The 12,868-nt window shown below is 36.3% G+C and overlaps 1 protein-coding gene across 9 annotated transcripts in view; it reads right to left on the bottom strand.

Annotated features, from left to right (window-relative positions):
• Positions 1 to 12,868, bottom strand: part of BIRC6 (baculoviral IAP repeat containing 6) — a 178,094-nt gene that overhangs the window by 107,666 nt on the left and 57,560 nt on the right. For 3 of the 9 annotated variants that reach the window (XM_080588418.1, XM_080588417.1, XM_080588412.1), the window contains exons 22-33: positions 10,765 to 10,898; positions 9,510 to 9,656; positions 8,824 to 9,011; positions 7,871 to 8,185; positions 7,364 to 7,463; positions 6,677 to 6,891; positions 6,300 to 6,508; positions 5,650 to 5,996; positions 4,461 to 4,680; positions 3,358 to 3,491; positions 893 to 1,030; positions 30 to 157 (exon numbers count right to left, since the gene is read on the bottom strand). In XM_080588418.1, coding sequence (XP_080444544.1) covers positions 30 to 157; positions 893 to 1,030; positions 3,358 to 3,491; positions 4,461 to 4,680; positions 5,650 to 5,996; positions 6,300 to 6,508; positions 6,677 to 6,891; positions 7,364 to 7,463; positions 7,871 to 8,185; positions 8,824 to 9,011; positions 9,510 to 9,656; positions 10,765 to 10,898 — 2,275 coding nt within the window. Of the gene's footprint in view, positions 1 to 14; positions 158 to 892; positions 1,031 to 3,357; positions 3,492 to 4,460; positions 4,681 to 5,649; positions 5,997 to 6,299; positions 6,509 to 6,676; positions 6,892 to 7,363; positions 7,464 to 7,870; positions 8,186 to 8,823; positions 9,012 to 9,509; positions 9,657 to 10,764; positions 10,899 to 12,868 lie in introns of all 9 variants that reach the window. The other 6 variants (XM_080588414.1, XM_080588410.1, XM_080588416.1 and 3 more) reach the window with 5 other exon arrangements.

Consider the following 12,868-nt stretch of genomic DNA (forward strand, 5'->3'; position numbering starts at 1 on the left):
AAAATAGCCACTACCGTGCCAGAAGTCACCTGTTTATGATGCACAAGCTGTTTTCTAATCTTTCGGGAATACAGTCTATCCAGGCTACTGTTGCCTTTAGTAGATCTGCTCAGACTCTGAGTGTGAAGGCTATTATTTATAAAACTCCATTGGTTTCCTAATGGAAAAAAAAAGGAAAAAAAGATAGTAATCAGTATTGTTAAAACTCATTTAACTCTACAGAAGAACATTTATATGGCAAGGGTTGGCATCTCTATACAATAAATATTAAAGAAACAAGCCAAATAAAATTCTTAGTGAAATGCAACTCTACTTACATATGGTGATATTTCTGCGTAATTTTAAAATGTTTACTTTTGTTATTTTTAAAACATAAGGAGATAAGAAAGACTGTCCTAACTAAAAATGCCTGAACAGCCTTAGTAACACAAAAGCTTTCCAGGTTTGATTCTTAGAAAAGCTGCTCAAATAAAATAATAGCTATCCCACTCAAAAAAATAAAACCACTACTAAAAAAAACTACGCATTTAAAAGGTACATATACCACAACAAACACCAGAACAGGTAACAAAGTCATACTACTGCAATTCCTCACAATACAAATATGGTTTTAACATGGTATACTCTCAACTGCCTGGTACAGGAGTCACAGAACAATATACAGACATTTCACAAAATCAAATTTGTAATTATCCTTTAAAAAAAGAGAGACATATTTCTAAGGAAAAAAGCAGGTGAAGAAGCAGACAACAGTGAAAATAAAACAATCACAATATTTGCTTTAAAAATCACATTTTTTAAATGAGCTCAAAATATATTTTAAGTATTTGAATAGCTCCAAAACAGTCACAGAAACAAGCTTTGACATTTAATTAAAAATAATATCGCCTACCTGTCAAAAAACGTTCCCTCTCTTTTCCATTCAAAGGTTTCTTGGCTGTGGCTGCTTCATCTTCAACAGTAGCTACATAATCCAGTAGTCTGGACACCAGCATTACAACCCAGCTGATCATGGGAATATCTAACACTCCTTAAAAAGAAATAGATTTGAGTGCCTTAATAAAGTTTGGAAGCCATAAGAACATAAAAAATAAAATAAAAAATCATGACAGGAATTACACAGCACACATTTCACTAGGCCACAAAGATGCCTTTTTTATATCAAGGATAAGACGCTGAGCACTCATAAATATAACAAGAAATCAAACATTTGGTGTAGCGTTGAGGCACAAAAGCAAATATCACAGTTCTTTTAGGCTGATCAAGTCAGAAGTAAAAAGCTTCACCTCTACCGTTACAGGTAGAAATCAAGTGGCATTTAAAAAGAAGACTAAAATTATATGCCTGAATTTCCTAAATATCAAATGCAGAATGACAGCTGCTTGCATAAAAGCACATAAATTAGATGTGACTTAATCCGTAGTATGAAATTCCTCCCATCACCCAAGGCTCCAACAAGCCTTGCACTCAAATAGCTTCATTATTACTCCTTTATAGTGTATTTTCATGTAGCCATTCAAACAAATTTCAGGAAAGCCAACATTGAGTTCAGATTAGATAAACCATGCTGGTGGCACTAATAGCTAGTTACTGCCTATTTCAGTCTCACACTTTAAATTCAGTGGTTTTGTACAGGCAGAAGAAAAAAAAAATTATCTTACACATCATGCAAGAAAAATTTGTGTGTGCATGATTAAATCTAAATGAACGGTTCTAAAGTGAACTTATGAGTACTCAATACCAACCAGAAACCTACAATTAATGACCACTGGAACACTGTCATTAAGCAAATTGCATTCTTTCACACAGTATCAATAGAGCAAACTCAACAGTACTAGAGGTTACCTACCCATTTTCATATCTGTGCACAGTGCTGAGCCATGTTTAGCTACACTATACTTTTCATCCACTGACCTCAAAAAAGCTTTAATCAACTCAAATGATTATTAATTTCAGCTCAAAGAAGAAAACTAAGGCATAAAAACAACTTGTCCAAAATCACACCTAGTTGCTGGCAGCCCAAGCAAGAGGATGTAGGCCCTGACTGTTTACTCCAGTCTCCTATCCATGCTGGCCAAAAACAGCCCACCTCAGGTGGGCAGAGGAACAGTAGGCCTTCCCATAACACGACCTCAACAACAACTGCAGACAATTCCATATCCCACCTCTGTCTCAAGTCTTCTAAATTCTCTCTATTCATAATGCTCACTTCTTGCTCTGATTTTCGTTTTCTGACTTTTTCCCCAGTAAGTTTTCACCCCTTTGCCCTTAGTTATGCGTGGTAGTTCTCAAATAGGATTTTCTTCTGCCATACCTGATGCTTCCATTACACATAATAGTGCCCTAGTACTCACCTGTACTGTCCAGGAGGAAGGAAGCTGGAAGACCAGCAAATAAAGTTCTGAAGTATCAGTTACTTCTGCTTCCTAAAGTCCTCCGTGAGGACAACTAGTAAGGCAAGAGCTATGAAAGGAATTGGCAGCTGTGGGGAGAGTGCAAACAGAGGTAGAGGAGATGTAAGCTTGGATTTGCCTCAGACTCATTAAGAGACTATAGCAGGATATGGCCAAGATTGAGAAAGTACATGGTAGACCAAGGGGAAGCAATAGGACAGCTTCTGACACCAGCTTGAGGCTTGTTCACGTCAGGAGACAAGATAACAAGTAAGGACAGAGTCTCAGCTGGCATTTACCAACTTCGTAATGCTACGAATTTTAAGTAGCGTATCTTCTACAATGTTCTGCTACATGTACAGAACTGATGAAGTAGAATTTGATCAAACATTTTCTACAAACTTCGAGTGGTTAAGAAAACACTTCAAAAAATCAAGTTTGGAGAATATAATGTCAGGTTCTTTTTTTTTTTTAGTGTTAAGAAAATGTAAATTTCTTGTGGTTACAACAATGACAAAAAAAATGTAGTTTGCAGAAACCATAAGGATGGTTTCAAGTCTGTCTTCATAGCTGCATTTCACTTCAAAAGCTGAAACTTAGAAAAGGTCTTATGAACAAAAACAGACGCTTCTTTCCAAAATACTAAATTCCGAAGTCATTTGCTGGAGTCATTAGAGCTGTCTACACCTTGGACGTTCCTCCCACTTGGCTGAAACTTTAAAGCTTCCTAGCTGAATTGAAAGCAACCAAATAGACTTTGTTCACATTTAAACAAGGGAAAAGAGTATCTCTTAGTACCTACAGAACAAGAAATTTGAGCATATTTTAAAAGACATCTGTGTTTCAAAAATATAATAAACAAAACCAATCTCTTCTTTTAATACACCAAAAACTGTGAGCTAGTCTTCCAGTTTTCTAGCTTATAATGAATATGAAGCTACAGTTTCCCAAATTAGAGGCCTACCTTCAGTTCTTCTGTGCGCAGGTAAATGAGGTTGCAGTGGTGAAAGCAGGTTATCCAGGAGATTAAGTAAACTTTCTAAAACACCACTGTTACTAAGAGATCTTTGGCCAATGCAGGAAAGCAACATGAAGACCCTAAAAATAAAATTTAAATATTTAAGATTTCATTTTCTCTCCAGTTTCAGTAATATTATGAAACACCCCTTCTAGAAGCGTATTCCCCTAGGCTTTCAAGCAGATTGCTACAGAAACCAGCACTGTGGCCCAGCAAGTGGACTAGATTTCAAGATCTATTGTCATAGAGATAGTGCAGTATTTTGTTATATGTTTTCTGTTTTACCCTGAAGAGGTCAGTAGTTACTTGCAGAACATCCCATTCTGTACATCTGAAACAAGAGCTTATCTGTTTTATTTCCTATTACATATGATATGCTGAATAGCAGGAGTAGAGAATTCAATACATGTACTCTCATAACATTGAATTAATCCATTTAGAAGTATGACAATGTAAATGTTACAGTCCAAAGAAGGCAGAAAGCCACAGAACAGCAAATATGTCAGATTAAAATAACAGAGGGATGTTTAGAATATCAAGTATCTCATTCAATAATCTGAAATGATCCACACATCCTAACACCTAGTACTCAGCTCTACGCTTGTTTGCTCATATCTCAGACAACTTCTATATTAGATGCAAGTAGTGTGCTTTTCAGTCTCATTTCTACTTCCAAATGCATTGGAAGAAGGAAGAACAGCTCTGTGGTGAGAGTGTATTCAAGCCTGATAAAGCAGAAGGCAATTTTTGACACTGGAAAGCAATCCTGGTAGGTATGTGAAGAGCACCAGAAGTGTCTTCCAATTCACTTCTAAGTGAGGAAAAGAGCAACTTATTGCGGTGCAAGTACCGAATACATGCAAAATAAATAACTACAAACAGACAACTGTCATTTGCAGTGCTTTTTTGGAACTACTTCTTACATCAGTGGAATAAACAGGTAAGTATTATTTAGCCACATTTTTGCCAATTGAAATGTTAAGTTACGAACCATGGAATTATTTACAAGTGATTCACAGGTGACATATCAATATAAGCTTATACCTTACCTGTCTTGTGGGAATATGAGAAGTTGCTCTGAATTGTATAATTCCTGCAATACGTTCGAGAGAAACTGACCCCACCACCTTTCTCCTCCACAAAGCTGAACAAGTAGAAGGCCAGTATGCAAACGTATTTTGGGGGTTCCACTGATACATAAGTGTTTAAATAATTCTTCACAAGCTTGAGCATGAAAAGTACTTTGTAGAACCACAGGAACAGAGTGTCCTTTTAATAAAAGAGAATAAGCAACCATGTTTAAGGAGAGAGAATGATGCCATTATAACTACTTTGGCTTCAAGACAAGAAGAAAAAGTTTGTAGGAAGTTTTAAAAACTATTATAATTAGACTAATTGACATGGGAAAGCAGGAAGAGAGAGGAACAGATGGGGAGATGGTAATTTGCAGGTAACCCATAAAGATCAGTCTGTTTGGTCAAAACCATATCAATTTCATGTTAGCGCATCAAATATCTCCATGGAATCTATACAAAGCAAAAACCAAACCATCATTACGCTTAAGAACAAACTGGCACAGAAGATTACAAGATAGACACACCTGCCTATTTAGAGAACAATGTTCCGCAAATACTATTTAAAAAAAATTTTTTTTTTTTAGATTCACCACTCCTACTCAGACTTTTCAATTTTGATTCTCCAAGAACACTTTCAATGGCGAGTTTAGGAAATAACAATCCTTACTGGATATCTAGATATTAAAAAATCAACAACTGAGCACAGATATTGATTTTATGATTTTTTTCCAATGAAGTTCTCTCTGCCTCTGTTGCCCACTTTTAACTGCCTCATCTGGTTCCAGGATCTTCCACAAGCTCATTCTATCTACATGAATATTGTGCCTGGGCAGTCTTCAACAAACTGAATCAGCCCACAAGATGGTGTCACTATCAAATGGTATCTGAACAAAGGAAAATGCAGCTAGGACTATGGAAAAGGGAGAAGGAACTTGATACCCTGTCCCATCCTTTTTTGAAGTAGGAAGTGGTTAGTTAGGTCAGCTTGGTGCAATTGGTCAAGCCGTGCACTGCATATTACCTGCTACTAAACTCATAGTAAAACATAACAGAATACAGTTTAAAAGCTTTATAGTGGGAACATACAGATTCAGAAAAAGCAACACTTATAAATTGTTTCCACAAACATGACAAAAGCTTTGAAATCTGAAAAAATACTTACCATTGGAAGAATGAAGCAAACTAAGCAAAGTATCCAGTAAGTATCTAATGATGGTGCGCAACTGTTCCGTAGATGACATCTGAATCAACTCTTTTGGATCAGATTGTTCCTTCAGCGTTTTCCTGCTTGCACCTAAAGCTACTCTGAGCCTCTGAACAGCATGGTGAGCCAAATTGAGTTGAAGCTGTAGCTGAATGCAGTCCTGGTAAGCAGAAAATACTCTGCTATCTTCTTCTACTGCCTTGTCTGGCTTTCGTAAAAAGTACTGGGCATTGTTAGCACTATTGAGTGGTGGCAGGTCAATACTCTGCAGAAGGATTTCTAACCGATGGCAGGCCAAATTGTACCTAAAAGGAAACATTCCAACACAATATAATAGACGTTCGTAAGCAGCAATATACTTGAAAATCACCTTGCCAGAAGATGACTTCTGGTCCATTTTGAACACATTACTGAAACAGATATAAGAAAAAAAAATACAGAGTAGTCTTTTTTAATAGTATGAAGATGCTCACTATAACAACTCAACAACAGTTTAATTTTAACTGAATAATAACACAGGAAGAAAAAATACTTATGAAAGAAACTTCTGATATTCCAGTGTTTTAAGCTAAAATAACTAGTAAATATGCATTTTTTTTTCTTCTAACCTGCACTGTATGTCTTCTTGCAATGCAACCATCATTGCTAAATGTTGGTCAATTTCTGGCTGATTTGCAGCTTCACCTTCTCCTCTGAGGGGATCATGCATTAGTTTCAGCTCATTTTCAAAGGGCAGGATATAGGTATGGCCATAATAAAATCCCAATGGAATTTTTGCTCTAGCATTTGTGCTACCATATCGACCAATAACAGTGATCTGAAAAAGAATACAGCAGTATTGTTACAAAACAGGCAAAATATACACTAAATCAAGAATTCATGTGTAGGCAGCTAAGTTTGATCTGAAGAGAACTTCAAAGAAAGTTCACAAAGTAACGAAAATCAAGAGTTTAAATAAGACATTGTACAGTCCATCTCCTCTTACCTTCATAAACCTGCAAACTGGCGGGGGCAACAAGTCATGTAAAATAAGTGAGTGTGTGCTAATGTCAGTAGCCACTACCAGCCGCCTTCCATCCACTTCTTCTCCTAAAGTCCAGATGTCAATTGACAAAGAAGCCAAGTCTCCACATGTGGGAATCAATACATCTGTCAGTAATATAGGTCTTCCAAAATCTAAGGTCACAAATCTTCTTGCTCCTAGAGAAAAAGGACAGGATACCAGTGCACTTTAATCAGTGAGAGATATTACTCCTCAAACAACAAAATTTCTGTTTGTATATTGTCAAAAAAGTGTTTATTTGAGGTTTGAAATAGCTGTACAGTTTCAAAATCTCCCAGCACAGCTTGCACCCATTGAAAAGAAAATCTGGGATTCAAATTAATGTACAGTGTTAAGTCTTTTATGCATTACTTCAGAATCTATGCTCTGTCTCGAGTCCCAACATACACTGTCCCTTCTGCACACCTCTCCCTCCTCCCCAAGGATTTTTCAAACTTGGTGAACATTACTGAAGTTGGGGCTTAAACTTCTGGATGCAATGGAAATGCAAACTCAAACATATCTTTTCTTTAGAAAGCCAAGTGAAACTGCAGCTAAGCAACTCACAAAAGACCCTGAAAAATACTTAATAGAAAATGTGTCAAAATTATTATTATTATTATTATTTACCTGAATGCATTCGCTCTATAATAATTGACTGATGAGGTGGAGGTTGAAGAAAATGTGAAGCATGAGATATTGCAAGAGCAAGACCAGATCCAAGTGGATTCTGAGAAGGGGAAAAACAACAGTAAAATTAAGTCATTAAAGGCTACAGATTTATAATAACCTATTCTTTAGAAGAAACTCTAGGAAAACCTCAAGATTTAAAGATGTCCAATTTCTGACAACACCTATACTACATTTATATTTGACCATGCACCATCAAAATACATTAACTACCAGGTTTAGAGTATTTATAGCTCATTATACAGTTGAGCTAGTTCCAGTTTAAAGAAACCATTGGAGTGATAACCTTATCTCACTTTCAGAAAGTCTTTCTTTTCATACTGTCTAAACTCAGTTATGTAGTTTTCACACCTCATCCAAATAAACAGATTTACTAGCACTCGAGTACAAATTAGTTAGATGGCTAATATCACCACATTTCCATAAAAAGCAAATGAAAACAATTACCGTTCTAGTCTTGCTTGTATTTTTGTTATGTGCAGCGAGGTTAACTGTTGGGGGATCAATGACTGAACCAGGGAAAAGCTGAGCAAGCTCTGCACTAATAACAGCAGAAACTGCCTCATTAGGTGGAGTCAAGGGAGGAGTCATGAAAAGAGGAGTTGTTTTCGGTGTTGGTGGAATGACATCTGAAGGATGAATGAAGAACCCTGGGGCTGCTACTGGATTAGAAGGCACAGAGTTGTGAACAGGACCAACTGCTGATGCTGCCGCCGCCGCTGCTGCTGTTGTCTGATGCAGTTTTGCTTCCAGCTTAGCTTTCTGTGGGAAAAATGGAAACAGTGTATGTAGCAAACAATTCTGTTTGTGAACACAGGAGTAATATTGAAATACGAGTTCAGTTTGCATTGAGCTAGATTTAAGAATTCCACACCTTCAACATCGGCACGCTAGCTGTCTACTACAAGCTGAAAAATAAAACTGTATTCAACTTGACCTCCCTTGCTGAGGAACAGGAGTAATCAAATAATAATAACAATAAAATACAACAACACCAGAAGAGTCACAGTGTCAACACAAACTGCATTATAATAATAGGTTTATCATTTATTTCCCCACACCTGCAACTCTGTCTTTCATTTCAGTGGTCTTTCTCAGTTTCACAGATTGATGCTCTTACGTATTAAGATTTAGTTTTGATAACAAATTCCCCCACCCATCCTCAAAATATACAAAAAACAAGTCTGAAAGACTGAAGCAGCATGGGAGACTCATCATTTTGCTTAACGAATGTGGATGTTCAGTCCAGAGCTGCTCATTCCTCAAATACACTATGGAAAAAGAGGGAAAAGAAGGAAAAAAAAAAAAAGAAAAGAAAAAAAGTGACTAGCTCTGCAACTATTTTCCTCAGCTTTTGAAGTTTAGAGACAGCATTAAAAAATAGCCAAGTAGCCTCCAACCTGTTGCTGAAGCTTCAAAAGCTGCTGCTGTTTCTCTTGCAGCACCTGGAGCTGTTGCTCGGCTGAGGCCATTGCATGAGAGAGAGACTGCAAAGCTACCTGGGCTGCCGAACTCAGTGCTGTCGAGGCTTCCCCAACCGTCCCAGATGAGAGACCACCAACTGCTGGGGTAACCCCAAAGGTACTCACTGGCATGAAACAAACAAAAAACAAACAAACAAACATTTATGTAGAACAGAAATGATAAAAACCACCTTTAATTCCTTAATTGTTGAGAGCAATGTAAAAACAAGATAAGTATCATGTCTATCGACTTTTTCCAACAAAGTATTATCATCTTGAATTACAAAGCATATGGTTTATAGATTATACATTCAGTATACATGCAACATTTTCATTATAGAGAGCCACCTAAAGCCCTGGAATATTTTTGCCACATTAGGCTACAAGGTAAACATGCATGTTTGTAGATTATACTCACTCACCGACAGAAACAAATTCATTCCAATTCATAAATCTGAAATCTAGTTTGTTAAACTCTATGAAGAAATTGACATACAAATTATTTTTTAAAATATTTCAATACTTCAGACAAATCCATTTGACAAACAGTGCTCATTACGTCCAATTAAAATTATCACATTGTAGAATTATGCTAAGTAGAAAAAATGAAAAATTGTATATACCAGTAAACGTACTTGCATCGTCCCTTTCTATTCTAGTTCCATCACTTGTTGAAACGCAGGTAAAGTGCAGAGGTTCAACTTCCAGAAGCCCAGTAAGGGAGGTAAAACTACCTTCAGCAGCTGCACAGCTACTTATTTTCCCATTTCCTGAAAGAGAAGTAGGTATCTGCACTATCATCTAATATTTTCTTGGTAACAACATTACAAATCCCAAAGAGCTGAAAGGGACAACTAAATATAATCCATAGATTTTATTACTTCATGTTGTGGAACAAACACCTTAACACTGTCACATCCACAATATAAATGGGAGTATATTTTAAAACGGACAGTGTTGCCAAATCTGAACAGACTGTCTTAAGTCCAATTATCAAATGTGATAGCAAAAGCACAGTGTAAAATGTAACTTTCTTAATGCCAGAAATAAATTATATACTGGCAGTTTATTCTTTCTACGCTAACAGAGAGTTAACTTTGCAAAAATACACTGAAATTACGGGAAAGGAAGAGAGAAAAAGTAACAGACTGACAAGGATCATACACCAAGTTAGTATAAAATCTAGACTATTATTCAATATACTAACAGTGGAGTATCGAGGTGGGAAGAAGGTGGACAAGAAAAGGAAAGGAATTGCTACGATTGATGAAATATGTTTGCTATGAAAAGAATTTCCTAAGAGGTAAAAAGCATCTTACTCTTAGGACATTGCATGGCCTAAAGTTTCACTTATGAACTAACCTGAGAGGACAGATATGAGAATATTTAAGACACTTTAATGCCTCTGAAACAGAAAAACGTCTAATTAAATCTGTAATATTTTAAGTAGAAAGAAGCCACCTGGAAGCTTCCCAAGTTCTGATAAAATCCATTTATGTTTCTCTGCCAGGGGATGGTTGCAAGTCTAAATGAATAATAATAGATATCTCAGACAAGCTGCTCAATAGAAGTGACAAATGCTTCCCTTGGTGACTCTGACACAGTAAATGATGGCAGCCTTTCTGTTTAATATCTTGCCTTTTCTTAGCACTTCTACAGGAAAAGAAAAACACCTATTCCAGAAAAAGGCTTTTTTTCTTGTTCTGAGAGCCATAGGAAATAAAAGATTCTCTTGCTTCAAGAGATCTCTTAAGAACTTCATTGTGTACAGCTATAAAACACAGTGGAAGTATAAAAACATATCTTACCTAAAATAATCAGTACAAGAGAGACAGTTACTACTTTTTCCACAGATACGTTACTGTTAAACATATGTACCTGATAGAACATCAGACAAATCAATTTCATCTGACTGTACTCCAATGCTGCTGTTGTATACATTTTTACAAGAAGATCCACTTATTTCCAAATCAAACAGAACTGGATCAAAAGGTGAACTATATAATCCGTATCTGCAAACAGAATAAGACAAACAGCACTATTTAAAGAATAAGAATTTTATATAAAATTATTTACAGAAAAAGGCCAAGTAGTTCACATAGAACTTACTATATTGCAAACCACTCTTTTCATTCAACTGATTTATCTTAATAATTACCATTTACTAATATTTCATTAAAATCACTTATTAGATGACCTTTTCATACAGCTTATGATGCTAAGTAACTCACTGTTACTAACTAGTTTTGGAGATCTAATACTGTCCTGAAAACATGACATATAATCACACACAGACACGAAAACTAGAATTACAAACTTAGTTAGCCACAGCAATATGCATGCCTGCACGTGGTAAATCAGCCATTTATCTGAAGTCAATAAAAATGAAGTTTTCCAGAACTGCAAAACAAATTCCAACGCAGCCTGTTCTTCCAGCTGAAGTTAGAACAAAAGGGGAAATGCTGCTAGTGATATCAATTAACACTTGCCAGTACTTTAAATATCTCAGCAGCAGAAAATCTCATTACTCCTTACTCTGGCAGTACTGTAGGGAAAAAAACAGACAATTGTTCAGGTAACAAGATGGCTGCAAACCAATTAGGCTTTTATATGCCAAGAAAAAAGGAAAATCCAAAGTAGTAACAAAACTGGCATTTTGTTGTTATTATTTTTTTTACCAATACCTACTACAAACAACTGAAAAGAGGAGCAAAAAATGGAAATCAGGACAAATTGTTACGCAGGAGTAGAAAAAAGACCACATCTCTATAGGAACAAAAATGAGAAACACACAAGACTTCGTAATTTGACAACTGGCAATAGCCAGAACAAGTTGGAAATATTTGCATAAACACACCAGCAGTGACAACAAGTTTCTCCCTCCCCTGTTCTCCCCCTGCCTCGGAAAAGTTTCTCTTGTATGGCAGGCAAGGAAAGGTAATAGTTGGTAATGCTGAGAAGGCTGCAAAGTTCAAATGTCTTTTTTGATCAAGAAGTCACAGAACGATAATGATTACATGAATACTACCACACCAGCAGGATAGGACAAGTTCTAGACTATGAATGTTAAAATGCTTCCCTGCTGGCTGGGCTCAATGCTAAGATTGTAAATAGTCAGAAAACAAAGTTTTTATTAAAGGGCAATAATTGCTACCGAACTTCAAAAAGAGTGAAAAGAAAATCAAGGAATTACAAATAAGTCTATTTAATATATATTCCCCCAGATATACTACAAGACACCTGACACCTACAAGACAGCAGACTTAAAATGACAAATTTAGCCAAAGAACACCACATTAGATCAATCTAAGTTGCTCTTTGCAAGCATGTATTAAAAACAGCACATAAAGCACATCTAGCAAGACTAACATTTTTGCTGTAGCAAGAAAATATGCCAGAGTCAAGTGGTGACATGAAATAAGCAAATGCTCAAAGACAAAATTCAGTAGGGCACCTTCACAGTCTGTTTTACATTTCAGAATTACGAACTCACTACATTAGGTCAGCTTGCCATTAACATCGATTACTTGAATGATTTAAGGAAAGAATTTGATTTATTACATTTGCAGGTGATAAAAACTAAAAAGAGACTACAAGAGCTTTATAGAAAAGGATCAAAATTCAAATGTACTGCACTAAGTTCTGTCAGAGAAGAGCTTGCTGAGTATTCTGTCAAGGCAGAGGTCTCACCCGGAATAATGTTTACAGTTTTGTGTACCACAGTTCACAGAAGACAAGCACCAAAGAAAACAGCTCAAGGAAATGGTATAAGAATGACAACAGTTCTGGAGAAAATGATCAAGATACAAACATCCTCTAAACATCCAAAATTTGTCAAGAAGTAAATAATCTGCTCTTTGCCATCAAGGCAGACAGGACAACCATTAACAGGCTTTAGTTGCAGCAGGAGAGATGACATAGGCAGAGGGAGACAGCTGTGGTAGGGAACATAAGGATCCAAGTATAACACCTAAGAACAAGT

Source organism: Anser brachyrhynchus (genome assembly GCF_964034855.1).
Source record: "Anser brachyrhynchus genome assembly, chromosome: 3".
Taxonomy (NCBI): domain Eukaryota; kingdom Metazoa; phylum Chordata; class Aves; order Anseriformes; family Anatidae; genus Anser; species Anser brachyrhynchus.